The sequence below is a fragment of the Acomys minous genome, assembly GCF_964271855.1.
Source record: "Acomys minous genome assembly, chromosome: 9".
NCBI classification, from domain to species: Eukaryota; Metazoa; Chordata; class Mammalia; order Rodentia; family Muridae; genus Acomys; species Acomys minous.
Genome location: NC_140490.1, coordinates 77,259,139 through 77,280,207, shown reverse-complemented (window position 1 = coordinate 77,280,207; position 21,069 = coordinate 77,259,139). Strand labels below are relative to the sequence as shown.

The window sequence follows — 21,069 nt, the reverse complement described above, 5'->3', positions numbered from 1 at the left end:
GTCTCATTGCTTTGTTCCTGAGGTAAGGCAAAAAACTGTGATAGTAGGACTGGATTGCATAAAGGCTACTTACTTTGTGGTACCTAGGGAGCAGAAGTAGCAGGAAGTGTCAGCGCCAAGACACTCCCTTGAGGAGCATATCCCCAGCAACCACTTCCTCTGTAGTTTTATTACCTCCTGATAGTCTGTTGAATCTAGGATCTATGAGTGGTTTAAGCCAGTGACTGGGTCAGAGCCCTCCACATTCAATTGTCTCTATGTAGAGGCATGCCTTACTGGTCTCCCAGTCAATCAAATTGACAAAATTAACCACCACAGCTGGGATACAGCAAATTAAGGTGTGGAGTTCAGACACTGGAGATGTGACCCAGTGTGTATTTCCACATGAGCCTAGTGACCTAATTTTGATCCCCAGAATCCTTTTTAAGATAGAAAGAGATCTGACTCTGCAAAATTGTCCTGATCTCTACATGCATGCCTACATATGGTTTGAATAAGAATGATTACCATAGCCTCCTGTTTAAACACTTGGTTCTTGATTGGTGAAACTGGAAAAAATTAGGTATGTGATAGAGGAGATGGGTCATGGGGGTGGAGGTGGGGGTGGAAGAGTCAGAGTGGGGAAGTGGGCGTTGAAGATGTAAAGCCCATACCATTCCTACTCAGCACTCTCTTTGCCTCCGGCTTGTGGATCAGATGTAAGTTGTTACTTCTGCCCCAGGGTCATGCCTGCCTGCTGCCATACTACCTGTCACGATGGCCATGGGCTCACCCTCTGAAACTGTAAGCCTCAATAAACTCTTCTGGAGGTTGCCTTGGTCATGGTGTCTCTTCACAGAAATAGAAAACTATAGAAGGACCCAGAGGGTCCTAGAAGCCTACAAGTAGAACATTATGATAGGCAGATTAGGGCACAGGGGTCCCGCTCAAACTAAGGCACCAGCCAAGGACAATACAGGCGGTAAACCTTAAACCCCTACCCAGATCTAGCCAATGGACAGAACACTCTCCACAGTAGAGTGGAGAGTGGGATATTACTTTCTCACATACTCTGGTGCCTCACCTTTGACCATGTCCCCTGGACGGGGAGACCTGGTGGCACTCAGAGGAAGGACAGCAGGTTACCAAGAAGAGACTTGATACCCTATGAGCATATAGAGGGGGAGGTAATCCCCCTCAGGAATAGTCATAGGGGAGGGGAATAAGGGGAAAATGGGAGGGAGGGAAGAATGGGAGGATACAAGGGATGGGATAACCATTAAGATGTAACAAGAATAAATTAATAAAGGAGGGAAAAAAATAAAAAAAATAAAAATCATTAATAGCCTGAAATTATATCTGTAACCCACATGCAGAGTGTCTAATAAGTGTTGTCTGAATATACCATTAAACATCAGATTCGAGCAAAAAAAAAAAAAAAAAAGAAAAAAAGAAAACTAAGGCATACTCTCACATACAACGATAATAAAATTAAAAATAAAAATATAAGCCGGGTGGTGGTGGCATACACCTTTTATCCCAGCACTTGGGAGGCAGAGGCAGGCAGATCTCTGTGAGTTCAAAGCCAGCCTAGTATACAAAGTGAGTCCAGGACAGGAAAGGCTACACAGAGAAACCCCTGTCTTGAAAAAAAGTGTGTGTGTGTGTGTGTGTGTGTGTGTGTGTGTGTATGTGTGTGTGTGTATGTGTGTGTATGTGTGTGTGTGTGTAAGGTATAAAGAAAATGTAAATAAGGTACCATGGGTATGGGCTCTGGGAACAAAAGTGGTCATATAGCACTCATAGTGTTCTTATGGAACAACTGGAAATATGTGAAGGGAAAAGTGATAGGAAAATAAATTAGGCAAATGGATTGATTTTAAAAGTAGCATGTGCAGAAGGAGCAAAGAAGGATATGAAGCCAAATAATATACATACACAAGACAGAAAAGAGAAGTATATTCTAGTAGAATAAAGAGCTGAGATTTGAAACAGGTCAATCTAGCCGTTTTTACTTTGTGAAAAAGACAATGAAAATTACAAATAAATAGTTGTTAACAAATTGACCTTGTAATTGGATTCAAAGAATAAACAAAAGTTCTCAGTGTCTATTCTTTGTTTTCTCTGACCTATAGGCAGTCTAATGAAGATGAAAGTGAGAATCATAATAAGAGAGAAGTGAAGCCCCAGGCCAGGGAGGAGACCCAGAACCTCTGGCTAGTCTAAATGAACTCACACCGCAGGGACATATCCCAAGCAGGTTTGTTAATGTTTTTGCCAAACTGGTAATCTTTGAGGAATTGTAATGCACATGAAAACGTGTAAGAAGCTGTGCAAGTGCAATGTTCCAAATTTTAAAAAAGGTAGATTCCATAGATTTTAGTGAACTTGACATTACCTACAAAATTCTAGAGATGACATTCAAATATAGATAGCTATTTACACATGGGAAAGATGAGCAGTAGTTTGCATGGGTTCATTAAGAAGAATTCATTCCAAATAATGCCGCTTACCCTGCAGGCAAAGGTGCAGCCGTAATGTATCTCATTTCTGTGGGGAATTAGCTGAGCTGCTGTTGCACTGTTCACGGGTGCTGTGGGCTGCACCTACCTTCTAGTTCACACAAAGCTCCATGTAGTCTCACATGGCTCCTTGTTCCATTCCCTGCCTGTTTCATCTTCCAGAGCTTGTAATAATGGTGATAAAGACTGTTTGCCAAGATGCTCAAGGCAGTTCTTGGGATTTTAAGTATTTTGAAGCAGTTAAAGGTCACTTTTTTACATTTTAAAAAAATTGTTATTAAAAATAAACCCTTTATAGCTAGTAAAGAAACATTTCCCCATGTCTTCTTGGTAAAAACTATAGAGAACAGATAGCTAAACAGAAATATCTTATTGTTCTCAGAAGCAGAAAGCTTCCATTATCATTCTGGACGGAGCCTTCATTGTATTTTACACAGAAGATTTTAATTGCATTTAAAGAATTCAAATGAAACAAGGAACTTAAGAATGTAAATTTTGGTGGGAGTTTATAATTGGTTCTGGGGTTTTGAGCTCTCATATGTCTTCAAATACCATTCACCTTGATGGGAGTGTAATAAATTGGCTGTAGGGACACAGAGTTATGTGTGAGTGATATTCCACCACTCCCCAGATTCCCATGTTAAGAAGACTGATACTTGTCTCATTCTCCTTTGTGCCTAATTTGTTTTACGTGAAGGTAGGAGTTGAAAACGGTAGAGTGGAGTATTGTGATTATGTTTACAGCTCTATAGTCCAGGATTTCCTTCCTCAAGACCTAGTTCTTGGAGCTAGGCTTTTTTTAAACTTAATTTAATATTTTTTATTAATTAAGAATTTCATGTGGAGCTGGAGAGATAGCTCAGTGGTTAAGAGCATTATCTGCTCTTCTGGGAGGTTCTGAGTTCAATTCCTAGCAACCACATGGTGGCTCACAACCATTTATACTGGGATCTGATGCCCTCTTCTGGCGTGCAGGCATAAATGCAGATAGAGCATTCAGATGGGCAAGGTGATGCAAGCCTGTAATCCCAGCACCTAAGGAGGCAGAGGCAGGTGGATCTTCATGAGTTTGCGGCCAGCCTGGTCTATAAAGTGAGTCCAGGACAGCCAAGACTACACAGAGAAACCCTGTCTTGAAATGCCCACCCCCTGCAAATCATGCATGCAATATTGCTTTGATCAGGTCTACATACCATTCCCTCCCTTCCAACTCCTTATCCCCACCGCTGTTTTTCCTTCTCAGTTTCATATGTTCTATTTCTCTCTCTCTTAAAAAAAAAAAAAAAGAACCCACAGAGTCCACTTAGTGTTGCAGAATGCATAGATGTCAGGCCATCTACTGGAGCATGGGAAGCCTCTCAGGTACCTCATCCTGAAGGACAGTGACTCTGCCTCTTAGCAGTCATCAGTTGCCAGTAACTCCTCAGGGCTAGGACCCTTCATTCTGGGATTTTGTTTAGCTTGATCTTTTACAGGTCATAGACACTGTCAGTTTTACTCTGCAGCTCCCTGCTGAATTTTGGAAACATTGTTTAGGTGTAGTTATCTACTGCTTCTGGTTCTTACAATCTTTCTATTTCCTCTTCCTCCACCCTTGAGTCTTGGGAGGAGGGGGTGTGATATAGATGTGCCACTTAGCACTCCACAGCCTTACTCTCTGCATATTGATCAGTTATGGGTCTTTGTGTTAAATTGAGACATGTACTAGTCTATTGTGATCAATAATAAGGCTTTAAGAGTTGGTCCTATCTGTGTGAGATATGGAGCCTTGCCTATTCTCAGCTTGGGCGTGGGGCTGTGGCTGCCCACCGGGTACCGCTACTGGTATAAGGTGTGGGGCTCTGCCCTGTTCTCAGTGGCAGGACAGTAGGGTCAGCAAGTAGGTGAGCGGAGCTACCTGTGCAGTAGTTCTAATAGGTTCTCAGCTGGCTAGGACTTTTTTCTTTTAAGTTGGTTTTGAGATTACAAATAATTTGTTGCCTGCTACATATGTTACATACAAAAACTGTCCACTGATTTTTTTTGTCAGAACTTTATTAACATTATTTGCTATTATTGCCACTCATGTATTTCTATTTTTTTCTTATAGGTGAAGCCTTATCCGGACACAGTTTTATCTAGTTCATGAACCAAAATTATATACACACTGAATGTTACAGAAGTGTTGAAAGACTGGTGAGTAACATAATAAATATTAACAGTTAGAAGGCTTGGTTCAAGGTAAAATGTTGAAACTATATAGTTATAGTAAACAATTAGATTCTCCCCAGGGAAGGTGTGTGTATGGATTGTGGTTTAGTATAGCACATACAGTTAGATGTCTTAAATCAGTGGTTCTCACCTGTGGGTCATGACCCCTTTAGGGGTTATTAGGGGTTGCATATCAGATATCCTGCATATCAGATGTTTGTATTGTGATTCATAGCAGTAGCAAAATTACAGTTGTGAAGTAGCAACAAAAATAGTTTCATGGTTGGGGGTCACCACAGCATGAGGGTCACAGCATTAGGAAAGTTGAAAACCTCTGGTTTAAAGGAATGAAAATAATGTTAAAAGGAAAAGTGGTTATAAATTCCTATGGCATACTTTCTATATAAGCATTTTATGTAGTTTTTTATAGCTATAAACCTGCATAAACTGTAAAAACATATATGGTAATAATAAGTACCAGCTAGTGTGGGTGTAGTTTTCTTGTCTGTAAATCTTGGTTTCTTTACACACACATATGCACATTCACAAACTCATCTGAACATTATGAATGCTAACACTTACTAATTCTGAGTGTTGGCTATAAAAACATTTGTGGGCAGTGTATGTGTATTTTTGTATATGTGCTCACATTATGTATTCTGTACACTTTTTTGAGTGTGAAATATTAGAAAAATTTAAGGAAATATATGCTTGTCTTTTCAGTTGATATTTAGAATGGCTATTAAATGTTCAAGTATATTCAACATTTATTCTAGGAAGCAACAAACACTTAATGTACAAAATAGGAATAGAAATGCCCTCCTAGTGTTGTGTTCTGTTTGTGCCGATGTAATTAGGATGGAACTGTTGTATGAATATTGCATAGAACTTTGGCACTTTATAAATAGTGGTAATTTGTTGCCCAGCATAGTAATTGTAGTCAGTGATGATATATTATATTCTTTAAAAAATGTAGAACAGTGGGCCTTAGTATTCTTGTTGTAGCATAACTGTAAATTAATAAATTTGTTAATTAACTTGATTTACTAATTCCACAGTGTGTATTCAGACATATGTGTATTTAAAACATTGTGTCACATACAATAAAATTTTGTTAGTTTAAAAAATAAAAGAGTAGCTGGGCAGTGGTGACGCATGTCTTTAATCCCAGCACTTGGGAGGTAGAGGCAGGCAGATCTCCATGAGTTCGAGGCCAGCCTGGACTACTGATTGAGTTCCAGGACAGCTAGAGCTGTTACACAGAGGAACCCTATCTCAAAAAACCAAATAAATAAATAAATGAGTGAGTAAGAGAGCTCATGTGTAAATTTTTAAAAAGAATATTTATAAGTGCTTTTCTTATATTATGTATTTGCGTCATGCATGTGCCTGATGCTTGCAAAGGTGAGAAGAAGGTGTCAGATCCCCTGGTACTGCAGTTACAGAGGGTTGTCAGCTGCCATATGGGTTCTGGGAACTAAATCTGAGTCCTCTGCAAGAGCAGCAAGTGCTGTTAAATGCTGAGCCCTTTCTCTAGCCCTCCAAATTACTTCTGGACATAAGATGAAACTAGTCTTAAGTTCTCTGACTATTATGTTGTTTGTGATTGTTTTCCAAGTGTTTGTATGTTTTTGCTCTATATTCATTCCTAATATGTTTTAACTTGCTATTTTCCTTAATCTTAAAAAGCCACATTGCCTTTGATTTGTCTAAAAGTGACATAAACTCAGCAGCTGAATTTATTCAGTTCTCATTTACCTGACAGTAATCAGCACTTCCTGAATTAACTAAAGGTTGGGGTTTTAGGAAGGTAGTTCAGTGACTGGGCTACATCTAGAGAAAACCTACATTATATTCTATTATTTATCCTATAATTTAAGGTTTATTTATTTTCATTTTATGTGCATCAGTGTCTGGTCTTCATGTATGTATGGGCATCACATGCATGCTAGGTGCCCATGGAAGCCAGAAGGAGGCCTAGGATCCCCTGGAACTGGGGTTGTGTGCTGCCATGTGGGCGCTGGGAACTGACTCCAGGTCCTCTGCAGGAGCAGCAAGTATTCTTAACCACTGAGCCATTTCTGCAACCTCCAGTGTATATGTTTAAAACATCCATTTATCTGTTTTAAATATCTAAAGCAAGAACAGTTTCCTTAAGTGATGGTTTATTTTAGTCTATGTAAGAGAGAAAGTCAGACTCTCCCTTAATTGCCACTGCTCAACTAGCATCTTCTCCCAGGTGGTGTCATTTATGCCTGCCTACCTGTGTTCAGGTGTTTCAAGCGTGGGACAGTATTGCCATATATGGATTACCTAGTAAGGTCAGAACTATGCCTGAGAGGAATAGAGTGCTAGGAACTAATATCTACTAGTTTTAAGTCAGTTTACAAAAATCACATATATTTAAAGGTAAATTTATATTTATCTTTAAAAATCTTTCATATTCTGTTCATTTTATAGCTCTGTCATGAGCACCGACAGTAACTCATTGGCACGTGAATTTCTGATTGATGTCAACCAGCTTTGCAATGCAGTCGCCCAGAGGTCAGAAGCCAGGGAAGAAGAAGAAGAGGAGACACACATGGCAACCCTTGGACAGTACCTTGTCCATGGGCGAGGATTTCTGTTGCTTACCAAGCTAAATTCTATCATTGATCAGGTAATATGGTCATATCAAACAATTGTTCATCAGTATGTTACTGTTGGTCGTTGATAAATGATGTGTGGGTTTCATACTTCCTGAGAATCTCTTTGAGTTAAATTCCTATCTTTCATATATTACTCCAACAAAAATAGCCTCATTTGTGAAAATATTATTTATTTGGATTATTTTCGAACTGTCTGAAACATTTTAGAATTACAAGTGGTCTTGTTTCTAAAGAGGTTTGTATATAGGCATTTTGCAGTTGGTTTGAACACATTAGTAATAAACTCCAAGTCACCAATAATACATTGTTATTACATAAGGAAAGGAATAGAAGCACTTCCCCTTGGTGCCATTTAACCAAAATCAAGGCCAGATTTGAACTCTCTACTCCATGCTCTCTGTGTCTTCCATCCTCTATGTCTCTTTCGTGAGTCTGACTCTGTGACTGCTTAAAATCTGTCCTGTGAATTTGTCCCTGTGCCTGTGTATAATGCATTGTGTGTGCTTACTCCTAACAAAGCTTTTGTTCTGTCTTTATTGACCAGCACAGAAGGCATCACATGGGGAAGGAATGAGGGATACTTTACAGAAATCTTTTTGTTTGTTTGCTGTTTTTCAAGACAGGGTTTCTCTGTATAGCCTTGGCTGTCCTGGACTTGCTTTGTAGACCAGGCTGGCCTCAAACTCACAGAGATCTGCCTGCCTCTGCCTCCCGAGTGCTGGGATTATAGGCAGGGTTTTACAAGATTTTAAGTATAGAGTCCAACTGACCCCAACTGATTAAGATAACAAACAGTACTACAATCATTATTGTTTATCAGTCAATACCCAAATGTTATGTTCAACATTTATGGTGGCTATTCATTTTATAAGATTTCTTTCAAGCTGGGTGTGGTGGCACACACCCTTAATCCTAGCACTCTAGAGGCAGTGAGTCTCTGAGTTCAAGGCCAGCCTGGTCTCCAGCCAGAGCTGTTATACCTTGTCTCAAAAAGAAGAAGGAAGAGGAGGAAAAAGAGAAGGAGGAGGAGGAAGAGAAGATGGAAAGATTATTTTCAACCTCTATGTTTGCTGCTTTCAGCATATGATTATCAGAGCATGTATATATTGTTTTGGATCAAGGGCATGGAAGAGTGCAAAATTTAAGATTATAGCTATATATTAACTTAGGTTATTTTTATTTTTTACATATACATTTATATTATTACACATATATACAATTGATTACCTATAGCAAAAAGAACCTTGACACAATCAGGAATTATATAAATGTTACATTCTTAGTATTTTGGCTATTTATATTTGACAGCCTTGAAGAAAGTGTCTTTCCTATCTTGGTGTGTCTAAATTTCTGAATGTAAATCAATCTCCATCACATATTGTCATTATCAATTTAAAACACCTATCTAGACGTAAAAACATCTTAACCCCTTAACAGCTAAGCTTTATTGTAAAACTAAGCTACCTGGTCTTCAGCTCCCTCAGAGACTTGAGAAGGAATAAACGTGATTACCTGAGTATGCTGGGATTGCAGGTTAGTAGCTTTCCAAATGAGAAGATGACAGAGACAGTTTGTTACCTAAATAGTCACCCAAAACTCTCTATAATGTTGATAGCTTAGGTTATAAAAGTTGATTACATGGGAAATCCAAGGCAAATAAAGTTGATTGTTAAATCATTCTCTTAAAGGCAGAAAACAAAGAGCCTGAATATACAGTATGTGTTAGTTAGGTTATATTGCTGTGAAGAGACCATGACCAAGGCAACTCATATAAAGAAAACATTCAATTGGGGCTGGCTTACAGTTTCAGAGGTTTAGTTCCATTATTGTCATGGTGGTAAGCGTGGCAGCATGCAGGCAGACATAGTGCTAGAGAAGGAGCTGAGAGTTCTGCATCTTGATTTGCAAGCAACTGGAGATTGTGTGCTACACTGGGTGTAATTTGGGTTTAGGAGACCTCAAACCCGCCCCCACGGTGACACACTTATTCCAACAAGGCCACACCCACTCCAAAAAGGCTGTACCTCCTAATTGTGACACTCCCTGTGGGCCAAGCATTTAAACACATGAGTCCATGGGGGCCATACCTGTTCAAACACACAATAAAATAGCAGTTTTAAGTCTTTTTTGTTGCTTTTGAGACAGGGCTGTCTGGGAACTCACTGTATAGACCAGGCTGGTCTGAACCCACAGAGATTTGTCTGCATCTGCCTCCCAAGTGAAATGTTCTGGCCCAGATTTAGTCTTAGGTGACCACAAGGTATATTAACTCTGGGTGTGAGGTTTGGCAAAAATTCTAGTCTTGTAAAGTGTAAGAAATATTTTCTTAATAAAACATTGCCATAACTTTTGACTTCAATAGCAGGAGATTGCCATGTTTATTCATAGAAACATAGGATTTTAATTCAGGAAAGGAGTTTATGCTTTCAGTAAAGATCAGAATGCAGTTTTAAAAGTTTAATGTGAATTAGATTTAGGAAGCATGCAGATTCTTGAGTGAAATGATTTTTTAGCTTTATACATCTAGGACTTTATGCTATATTTTTTTTTTCATTTTATTTTTTTCTTCATTGAATTCTTTTCCTTCTCTCCCCACCCCCATGCTATTGAAAGGTTTTGCTATGTAATCCTCACTGCGTTAGAACTTAATATATAGCCTAGGCCAGCCTAGAACTCTTGCTCTTCCTGCCTCAGTTTCCTAGGTACTAGGGGTATAGGTATGTGATCCAGCTTCTCTTTTTAAAGATACTTACTATATAAATAGCACCAGAAATATATTGTACTCACCAATAACTCTAATAAAGTATATACAATACTTCTGCATAGAATTCTAGAAAGCATTTTATAAGAAATTAAAGGAGATTTAATTAAGTAGAAAATTATTTAATTTTCATGTGTTCAAAGAATCAGTGGTATAAAGGTACATGTTTTCTCTAAACTGCACTGTGCCTTCCAATATAGTCCTAAACATAATCTCTAGCTTTTCAACTATCACTGTTATGGAGACAGAGTTCACATATTACAGTCTTTTTCCATTCCATATGCAAAGTTCAGTTGTATTTAGGACACTCAGAATATGTGCCCCATTACCACAGCCAATTTAAAAACACCCTCATCATCTCAAAAAGGAACTGTAGTCTAGCCAGCCTCCTCCACTCTCCTAGCCCTAAGCTACCACTAATCTGCTTTTTGAGGCTGTACATTTACTTTCTCTTATAATCCATGAAATATCCTTTAATGTATTATTAAAATGCCTAAAATCATCCAAGACCTAATAGCAACATTAGTTTTTCTGGTAATGGTTTGTCAGGTTTGTTTAAATTACTTTATTTTATGTATATGGATGTTTGCCTACATTCATGTCTGTGTACCGTGTATGTGCCTGGTGCTCACAGAAGCTAGAAGATGTCAGATCGTCTGACACTGTAGTAACAGATGGCTGTGAGCAGTCATGTGGGTAATGGGAATTAAACCCAGGTTCTCTGAAAGAAGCTACTCTACCTGGCTCCCTTTTCATTTTTAAAGTGTTTTCTTGTTGTTTCTAAGTGCCAGGGCCTTTTGAATATTAAGCAAGCACTAGATCACTGAAGTAAACCTCCTGCCCTAAAAGTGTCTTCAGAAAAATAGAGTTCTCTTTTATGGTCATAGTTTCTATTCTAAAAATTAAAGTTCTTAGATATTCTTCTACTTTTAAAGCTTTTCATTCATGTATTTATTTAATTTTATTGCAGTGCTGGGGATCAAAGCCAGTGTCTCATGAGTACAAGATAAGCACTCTACAAAAGAGGAATATTCTTAGTCTTCCTAACTGTTTAGGGCCTAGGTCTTCCTAACCTAGTGGGTCTAGGTCCTTGCCACCAAGTCTACTGACCTGAATTCAGTCCTTACAACACACATGATGGTGAAGAAAACTGGCTCTACACATACATAAGCGTCATCTCTCAAATAACAAAAAAACAGAAATCAGGTCATATAAGTTCTCCGATTTTATTCTAGTTCATTAGCAATACCCATTTTTGTGTCTTTTGGATTTCCATACAGATTTTATTCAGTTTGTCATTTCTGTAAAAATACTCAATGTGCTTTCACTTGGAATGATGCTGAATCAGCAAATCAATTTGGAAAGAATTGGCACTATTGATTTCTTGCAGTCCATGTAAATGGTGTAAATCTGTTAATTTGGGTCTTTTCTGATTTCTCTGCAGTGGTATGTTTTCAGTATAGAGATCATGTACATTTTTATTAAATTGATTTAAATATTTTATTCTCTTTTGATGCTATTGCAAATGTTATTTTAAAATTTAATTTTCTCATATGTTGTGTATAGAAATAGAGCTGCTTTTCTTGTATATTGATGTCATGTCCTGTGTCTTTGTTAAATTCACTTATTAGGTCTCAGACTTTTTCTGTGGACTTATGTAGCCTTGGTCTACTAACCCAAGGGGAAGTACACATCTTCCTATTGAATGTGGTTTGAGCTCAGTGCTTCTTAGTTGCCTCTGATCAGAATGAAGGTGTTTTCTCAGTTCCCAGTTCACTGAGAGTTTATAGCATTAATGGATGATAAGTTGTGGCATATGTCTTTTCTGCATCTGTTGAGACTATCATTATCTTTCCTTTTTAATTCTTTAGTGTGGGTAAAGTACACAGATTTTTTTTCTGTATAGTACAGGATTTTTAAAAAACTTACATATACATTTATATTATTACACATATATACAATAAACTACATACAGCAAGAAGGACCATGAAACAATTAGGAATTACATAAATGTTACATTCATTGTATTTTGCCTATTTGTATTTGGCAACCTTGGAGAAAACATGTTTCCTATTTTGGTGGGTCTACAACTCTGAATGTAAATCAGTATCTATCATATCTTATCGCTATCAACCTGAAAACTTCTATTTAGACCTAAAAACATCTTAACCCCTAGCCAACTAAGATTAATTGTAAAACCAAACTATATGGTCTTCAACCCCATCAGAGACTTGAGAAGGAATAAAATTAATTATCTGTGTAAACAGGAAGTACAAGATAGCAGCTTCCAACATGAGAAAATGACAGTTCGCTGCCTAGTCAATCACCCAAAACTCTCTGTAACGCTGGAGCATCGTCTTTAGCCTTCTGGCCCATTATATCTGGCAGACATATTTGTGAAGCAGGAACTATTGAGGACTTGCTTACCCTGTCTTAGCAGAGTTTGGCTGTCGACTCTGCCTGAGTCCAAGGTTGTCCACTTTTAGGCGGAATTCTGTCTGTAGCAGAAATGAGAGCATTTTGCCCAGTGGCTTGTTTTCCACGTTTGAAGCCATCTCCATAAGGAGGTTCTACGATGCTCATCATCTTCTCTGAGGTAGACTGGGTGTTTCCAGGAGTTGATCTATTTGTCAAAGGATCCTTAAAATTATAAAAACATCTTTAAATGCCATATTCTGTAGGTCTCTGAGGTTTTTGAAGATCTTATCTAACTATTTTACCTTATCTATAGAATCCTATCTATTTGTTAAACATAGGTGTATATTCTTGTGATGAAAATAGACTAGTAATTGACATGGCCGTGATTTGATCAACTAACAGTTAACTTGTATTACTTAATTATCCTAAACAGCCTGCAATAGCACCTTCAAAGTATTGGAAGTAAACCTTATAATTGAGTTGTATGGGTATACCACCTCCTACTAGAGTAGCAATATATTTAATGTGTGTGAAGAATAATCATCAATTTAAATTCTATACCAATTTATCAAAATTGAACTTATTTTGCATCAATATACAAAACTATATACCAGTGAATTAAAAATAACCTTCTTGTGAGTAACAGTTAAGCCCTTAAGTTGAGGAATAGGTTCAATAACCTACTTTTTGTCCTGTCATCTCTATATATTTCTATATTCCCCCTTCTTTCTTTTCAACCCCTATCTCCATACCTAAGAAAGAAAGATAAAGGAAAAGAGAGAAATCCCTGAGTCCAACCTCATCTTCTCTCCAAATAAGATCAATAATAACTTATAACCAACTCCCAATGAAAATAAACATCTGTAGCCCAAGAGAGCAACCAAAAATGCACCCAACTTCCCGTAGGGGAAATGGGGCATTATTCTCTTTTTAAGGCTTCTTCTGGTTGATTTGGGATGAACAATACTTTTGTAGGGGCCCAAATATAATTGGGGAAAATGGTTTAACAAGTCAGGAATAGCATTTGTGGTCCAGTTTCTAAATGTTGAGAAATTCCAGGCTTAATAGAAGTCCTGTGTGGGACAGTCTGAAATGCTGGACCAATTGGGATCAGAAGCTTTCCTCGAACCTATCCTGAGAACTGTCCTGTTCTGATGAGGCACAGCAACTGAAGCACTTGGAACTGGAACATGTAGGATGCAGGATGTCAGTGTCCAGCATGCTGAGAGGAATGAATCCTGTCAGGTCTGATCCAGCATCAGTGTCCTGTTCTTTTGTTCTGAAAACATATAATTTCTCACAAGCATTATACAGTCCTAACATTATAAAAGTATCAGGAGTGCAGAGTGCACAGAACAGTTAAGGCTGGTTCTTTGCTCTTAGTATGAACAGAAGAAAGATATCTATAATCTTCATTTATACCATATGAAGAATGGCATCTAAAAATAAGTCACAGGGATTATGTAGCCAACAAGAAGCATTGTCTATGTATAGACATTTATGTCTCAGCCAGTCTCAGAGCTATGCCCATGTAGTGGGATTAGCAATATAAGTTACCTGCTTGTTCTGCAGTTTGAATTTATGTAAGTATAGACTGATTTGAGTTAGGAGTTTCTCTTTCATCTAGCTCTGTTTCATTTTGACCTTCTTCTTTTAAATGTATATTTTATTTATTATAACCTATTCATACTACATCCTGACTGCCATCCCCTCCCTCCCTCCTCCACCCATTCCCCTGCCTCAGACCTCCAACAGTGGCACAGATGGTTTTTAAATGTTGCACTAAGTTTAGCTTTCTATGAGTTCTGTTCATTAATAATTTATTATACATAATCATGTTAATCTATTAAATAAGTTATTCATTTTAAATGGCATAAGATCTTTTTAATGGTTAATCTGACAGATTTTAAGTTCATCTTCATATTCACATACATACATACATACATACAAGATAGGGTCTGATTTGGTTTGTGTATTTATACCTATTCTGAGGGCCTGAAATGTTTTTTATTCTCTTTGGGTGGTTCATTAATTCCTGGTCTCCAAGACTCTTGACTTCATGCAATAAGGACAGATTGCTTTAAAAAAATTTTTTTTATTTAAAGTGAGGTTGGAAGACAAAGATGATAACTTCTTATTTTTCTTCATCATCTTCCTCCTCCTCCTCTTTTTGCTATCCTTCACACTTTTAGGTGAATCTAGTAGTATTTCCATCTTCTTAAAAAAAGTTTTCATGCAAGTATATAATGTATGTTGAACATATTACTCCGATTTTCTCTACCCTCCTTGTTTTCCTCCCACAGTGTTTCTCTATTGTACTGTTTTCTTTGAAATGTAGGTTTCTTATGATCTTTGTGGGATTACTCTGTATCACTAAAAATATCTGTAACTATTTTTGAGACAAAACTTTTCTGCGCTGTGAATATATGATGCCTATATAGAACAGCTCCTAAAAGATTCTTAGGAGTGCTTTTGTCTAGATGATAGCACTTGATGTTATCTAAAGTCTCCTTGAAGCTTTAACAGAGGGTTGTGGACATTTCATAACCATTCTCTGCTGAGGGACAGTGGAGGAGAGAGAATGGGGGTTTTCTGGGGACAGCTGCCACTGGAAGGTCGAATCTTTCTGTCATTGAACTGTCTTGTATGACTAAGAATAGTTTATGAATTTTTTAGAGAGTTATTAAAAGAAAAAGAAAAATATGTGACAGAGGCCTTATATAATGTGGAACACCTGAAATAATTACTCTCTGATCCCTTACAAAATGAGTTCTTAGTTCCTGGTGGGTTCAAGAACTAGCAATGTAATGTCAAGCATTAGTGAAAACTGGTGCATAATTACTCTGAGATGTTAAATGTTCAACAAGGCTGTATTGTAGCTCAGAGGTGGAGCACAGGCTTAGCATGTACAACACCTTTGGTATTTGTAAAACTACTCAACTCCCAAACCTCTTTACAAAAGTTCTAAAAGCAAATTGAGAATAAAAGTGTGTGTGTGTGTGTGTGTGTGTGTGTGTGTGTGTGTGTGTGTGTAAACATCAGTGGAGACCTTGTCACAGAATGTTTGACATATCAAGGAACATGGACTATAGCTAGAAAGTAATGCAAAGTTACTGAAGTTATTCGATGGTATCACAAATGATTGTCTTGGCATACTAACTAAATTTAACTTCCCAAAAGCTAAAATGTTAATAGCAGATTAACACATTGCTAATCTTCACTTCTTCTCTAGGAATTTTATTCTAGTATGTGTGTATTGTACACATATTAAGAAGTTTCTTCATTAGAATTATCTACTTCATTAGAATTATCATATATATATATTTCAAAAGTAGAAAAACCAGTAATATTTTTAGTAAGATCTATATAGGACCAATACAAGCAGAACTGTTTATTGCTATTTCTACTTGATACCTTGTTTTCTTTTTTTCTTTTGAGACAGGGTTTCTTCATGTAGTCCTAATTGTCTTGGAACTTGCTATATAGACCAGTCTGGCCTTGAATTCAGAGATCCTCCTTCTGCCCCCCAAGTGTTGGCATTAAACGCATGTGTCACCATGTCTCGCATTACCTTGTTTTAAAGAGATGGAAAAGTTAAGTGGAATTTTAAAGTATAATGACAGTTTTGAACATAATGGTACACATCTACAATCGAGCATATGGCGCACAAATATAGGAGAATGACTGTGAGTTCAGGGCCATCTTCTGCTACGTGGTAAGTTTGAAACCAGTCTAGGTTGTATAGTAAAGCCCTATCTAAAACAAACAAGCAGACAAAACATACTGACAGATAAATGGAGACATAAAAATACTACAGAAATGAAAACAAACATTAGGAAATCTTTTAGCAAAGCAAAAAAATAGTACATATTTGTTATGTGTTTCCTTTAGCTCTGTAGCGATACAGTTATGGAACAAAAGAGTAGATAATTCTAATGAAGAAACTTTTTAATATGTGTACAATACACACATACTAGAATAAAATTCCTAAAGAAGAAGTGAAGAATAGCAACACCTTAATCTGCTATTAACATTTTAGCCTTTGGGAAGTTAAATTTAGTTAGTATGCCAAGACATTCATTTGTGATACCATCGAATAACTTCAGTAACTTTGCATTACTTTCTAGCTATAGTCCATGTTCCTTGATATGTCAAACATTCTGTGACAAGGTCTCCATTGATGTCTTACCTTTGAGCATCCCAGATGTGTGTCTGGCTTGTGATCGCATCCTTTCCCTTACTCACTGACCCTTCCTCTTTCTCCTAGCACTACTGCTCCTGGATGCCTAGCACGAAAAGAGCCGTGCCTGGTACTTGGCAAGTAATTGTAACATGTTTCTTGAACAGAATTGAGAAAGTGACACTTCAGTGAGAGTGATTTCATTATTTATTGTTGCTAGGGGAAAGATTTAAAGGCATGATCTAAGTATAAGTATTAAGTAAAGGAAGGTATATTATAAGCTCAATTCTATAGGTTAGGTTATAAGAAAGCCAGGGAATGTCTCTGTGCATGGCCTGTGTGGGTGTGGCATGTGTGAATTTGGCATAAGCGAACAACCATTATTTCTGGATACTGTAGCTACTATGCATACTTAGGATTGGGGAGATAAAACTAGGGCTTCATTGAAGTAACTATAAGCCTATTTTTCCAGAGTGCCAATAAATAAGAGAAAAATATTTATGGATTTCAAAGCATAGAATTACATGTGAGGTTTCTCTGAAGACTAGAAAGGACTTAAAAAAAAAGAGGGGAGGGGAGTAAGGGGAAAATGGGAGGGAGGGAGGAATAGGAGGATACAAGGGAGGAGATAACCATTGAGATGTAATATGAATAAATTAATAAAATAAAAAATTGAAAAAAAGAGGAATATATGGTACTTTTAAAAGTAATAGAATCAGGGCCATGAGATGGTTCAGTGGGTAGAAGTGATTGCTACAGAAGCCTGGTGTGTTAGGTTTGATTCCCAGAACTCATGTAAAGGTGGAAGGAGAGAAATTTGTTCTCTGACATCTCTATATATACTGTGGCATGTGCACACACAAAAACACCAACCACATTACTATTATGGAGAGTTACCTCAAACATGAGTTGTGTTAGATATACAGTAATTGAGTGTGAAATGAAGAATTGTTGCATTAGCTGCCAACATATCCCTCCTATCCACCTAGTACTGCTCTCGCATAGCATGGTCAAACCCCAAAGATCTGTACTTGCTCCCATCTCATTCTTTTCAAGGGTTTGTGGTCTATAGTCTATGGTAAATTAGAGGAAGCAGGCATGAAACCCTGAGGGGAGAGCAATTGTCTTGGGATGAAGCAAGTAGAGGAGCTGCACAGAGCAGATACTGGTGGAGCTGGGCTTTGCATGGTGCTTCCAGATCACGTTGAGCAGCAGGTGAAGGCAGGAATGTCTGTTCACATAGCAGCGATGGTTTGCCAGTGTACTGCCATAAAGCAAGAGCCTACTTACCAGGACAGTGTGTCTTTTCCTTTAGAATGTTGTGAGGTCATCCACTAAATGACTCTGAAGGATTCATGAGCTAAAAAGTAGTTTACTTTAAGACTGGGAATCTTTCTTTAACTCCTTTGATTCTTCAGCTTGCTGTAACCGGTCTTCACACTCTCAAAATTCCATTATCACTCCATCAAAGCTTTGATTGTTACCAGCATCCTCCATTTGCTAAAGGGGTTTCAATCATTATCTCACATAGCTCAGAAAGGGCAGCTTTCATCTTGTTGAATGCCCTTGCTTTTGCTGCTCTCTTCCATGGATTCTCTGAATCCACCTCTGTCTGTCTCAGTCTGTCAATCTGCTCAGCAGGCTTCCTTCAGCACTGCACACCCTGACTTCCTTAAAGACTTGGATCTCCAAACCCCATTGTCATAACTTCTTTCTCATCATTCTGCTTGCACTCTGGAAAACCACAGGTATGTTCCAGGCATCCACTCAAGTGATTTTCATATCTTAAGCTTCAGATCGATATATTACCTGTCTACTAAAAGTTGTCTCCATTTAGACACACCAGTAGTGTCTCAGATTGTGTATGTCTAAAAAATGAATCTGGGCCAGTGAGTTGGATCAGCAGGTAAAGGCATTCACTGCTAAGCCTAACAGCATATGCACACTATATATAATTATAAAAAAATTAAGTCAATCCATCATCTTTACCCTAACCTAGTACCCATCTTTTTTTATTAATTTATTCATATTACATCTCAGTTGTTAGCCCATCCCTTGTATCCTCCCATTCCTTCCTTCCTCCCGCTTCCCCCCTACTCCCCTCCCCTATGTCTGTGACTGAGGGGGACCTCCTCCCCATGTATATGTTCATAGAGTATCAAGTCTCTCCTTGGTGACCTATTATCCTTCCTCTGAGTGCCACCAGGCGTCTCCATCCAAGGGACATAGTCAAATATGGGGCACCAGAGTTTGTGTGAAAGTCAGATCTCCTTCTCCATTAGCAGTGGAGAATGTCCTGTCCATCAGCTAGTCTGGGTAGGGGTTCGAAGTTTACTGCCTATATTTTCCTTGGCTGTTGCCATAGTTTTCAGAGGACCCCAGGGCCCAGACTCGCCTGTAGTTTTCCAGGACCCACTGGATCCTTCTATTTCCTCATTCTCCCAGGCTTCTCACACCTAAAGTCTCAATAGGGTGTCCTCCCCTCTGACCCACTTTCCTGGTAGGTACAGTTTTTCATGGGGACGTACACCTTGGACTAGTGTCTCGATATAAGTGAGTATATACCATTTAGCTCTTTTTGCTTCTGTGTGAACTCACTCATTATGATAATTTCTAGTTCAATCCATTTGTCCACAAATTTCGGAAATTCCTTGTTTTTAATAGCTGAGTAGTATTCCATGGTGTAGATGTACCACAGTTTCTTTATCCATTTTTCTACTGAGGGACACGTAGGTTGTTTCCATGTTCTGGCTATTATGAATAAGGCAGCTATGAACATGGTTGACCATATGTCCCTGTTGTGTGGTAGTGCATCTTCTGGGTATATTCCAAGGAGTGGAATAGCTGGGTCTTGAGGAAGCCCTATTCCTATTTTTCTGAGAAAGCGCCAGATCGATTTCCAAAGTGGTTGTACTAGTTTGCATTCCCATCAGCAATGAAGGAGTGTTCCTCTTTCTCCACATCCTCGCCAGCATGTGGTGTCAGTTGAGTTATTGATCTTAGTCATTCTGATGGGTGTAAGATGGAATCTCAGTGTCGTTTTGATTTGCATTTCTCTGTTGACTAAGGAGGTCGAGCATTTCTTTAAGTATTTCTTAGCCATTTGATATTCCTCTGTTGAGAATTCTCTGTTTAGTTCTGAGCCCCATTTCTCTATTGGGTTATTTGGTTTGGTGGTGTTTAATTTCTTGAGTTCTTTATATATTTTGGATATTAGACCTTTGTCAGATGAAGAGTTGGTGAAGATCTTTTCCCAGTCTGTAGGCTGCCGCTTTGTTCTCTTGACAGTGTCACCTGCCTTACAGAAGCTTCTCAGCCTCATGAGGTCCCATTTATTAATTGTTGACGTTAAGGCCTGGGCTATTGGTGTTCTGTTCAGAAAGTTGTCTCCTGTGCCTATGTGTTCCAGACTCTTCCCCATCAAGGGGATCCAAATGGGAAAGGAAGAAGTCAAATTATCCCTATTTGCAGATGATATGATAGTGTATATAAGTGACTCCCAAAATTCCACCAGAAACTCCTACAGCTGATAAACACCTTCAGCAAATTGGCTGGATACAAAATAAACTCAAAAAAGTCAGTAGCTTTCCTATATACAAATGACAAACAGGCAGAGAAAGAAATTAGGAAAATTACTCCCTTCACGATAGCCACAAGCAATATAAAATATCTAGGAATAATCCTAACCAAGCAAGTGAAGGACTTATTTGAAAAAAAAACTTTAAATCTATGAAGAAAGAGATTGAAAATGACATCAGAAGATGGCGGGATCTACCTTGTTCGTGGATCGGGAGAATCAACATAGTAAAAATGGCCATCTTACCAAAAGCAATTTACAGATTCAATGCAATCCCTATCAGAATACCTACAAAATATTTTGAAGATATTGAAAGAACAATTCTCAACTTCATATGGAGAAACAAAAAGCCCAGAATAGCAAAAATAATCCTATACAATAAAAGATCCTCTGAAGGAATCTCCATACCTGATCTCAAGTTGTACTGTAGAGCAACAGTAATTAAAACAGCATGGTACTGGCACAGCAATAGGCTAGTGGATCAATGGAATCGAACTGAAGACCCAGAGATGAATCCACACACATTTGGTCACCTGATTTTTGACAAAGAAGCCAAATCCATTCAATGGAAAAACGACAGCATCTTCAACAAATGGTGCTGGTCTAACTGGATGTCTACATGTAGAAAAATGCAATTAGACCCCTATTTGTCACCATGCACAAAACTCAAGTCCAAGTGGATTAAAGACGTCAACCTAGTACCCATCTTAAGATTTTCTGTCTTGGTGGAAATACTATTGACCACCTATTTACCTGAGCCAGAAATCTATGAGGAGTCTTTCCCCCCAAATTGT

At 38.1% G+C, this 21,069-nt stretch overlaps 1 protein-coding gene across 8 annotated transcripts in view; it reads left to right on the top strand.

Moving 5' to 3' along the window:
• The window catches only part of LYST (lysosomal trafficking regulator), a 158,298-nt gene that overhangs the window by 18,554 nt on the left and 118,675 nt on the right, over window positions 1-21,069 (top strand). For 6 of the 8 annotated variants that reach the window (XM_084794153.1, XM_084794152.1, XM_084794154.1 and 3 more), the window contains 3 exons: window positions 2,115-2,239; window positions 4,591-4,676; window positions 7,152-7,350. In XM_084794153.1, coding sequence (XP_084650279.1) covers window positions 7,159-7,350 — 192 coding nt within the window. In that variant the 5' untranslated portion in view covers window positions 2,115-2,239; window positions 4,591-4,676; window positions 7,152-7,158. The remainder of the gene's footprint in view (window positions 1-2,114; window positions 2,240-4,590; window positions 4,677-7,151; window positions 7,351-21,069) is intronic. The other 2 variants (XM_084794150.1, XM_084794151.1) reach the window with 1 other exon arrangement.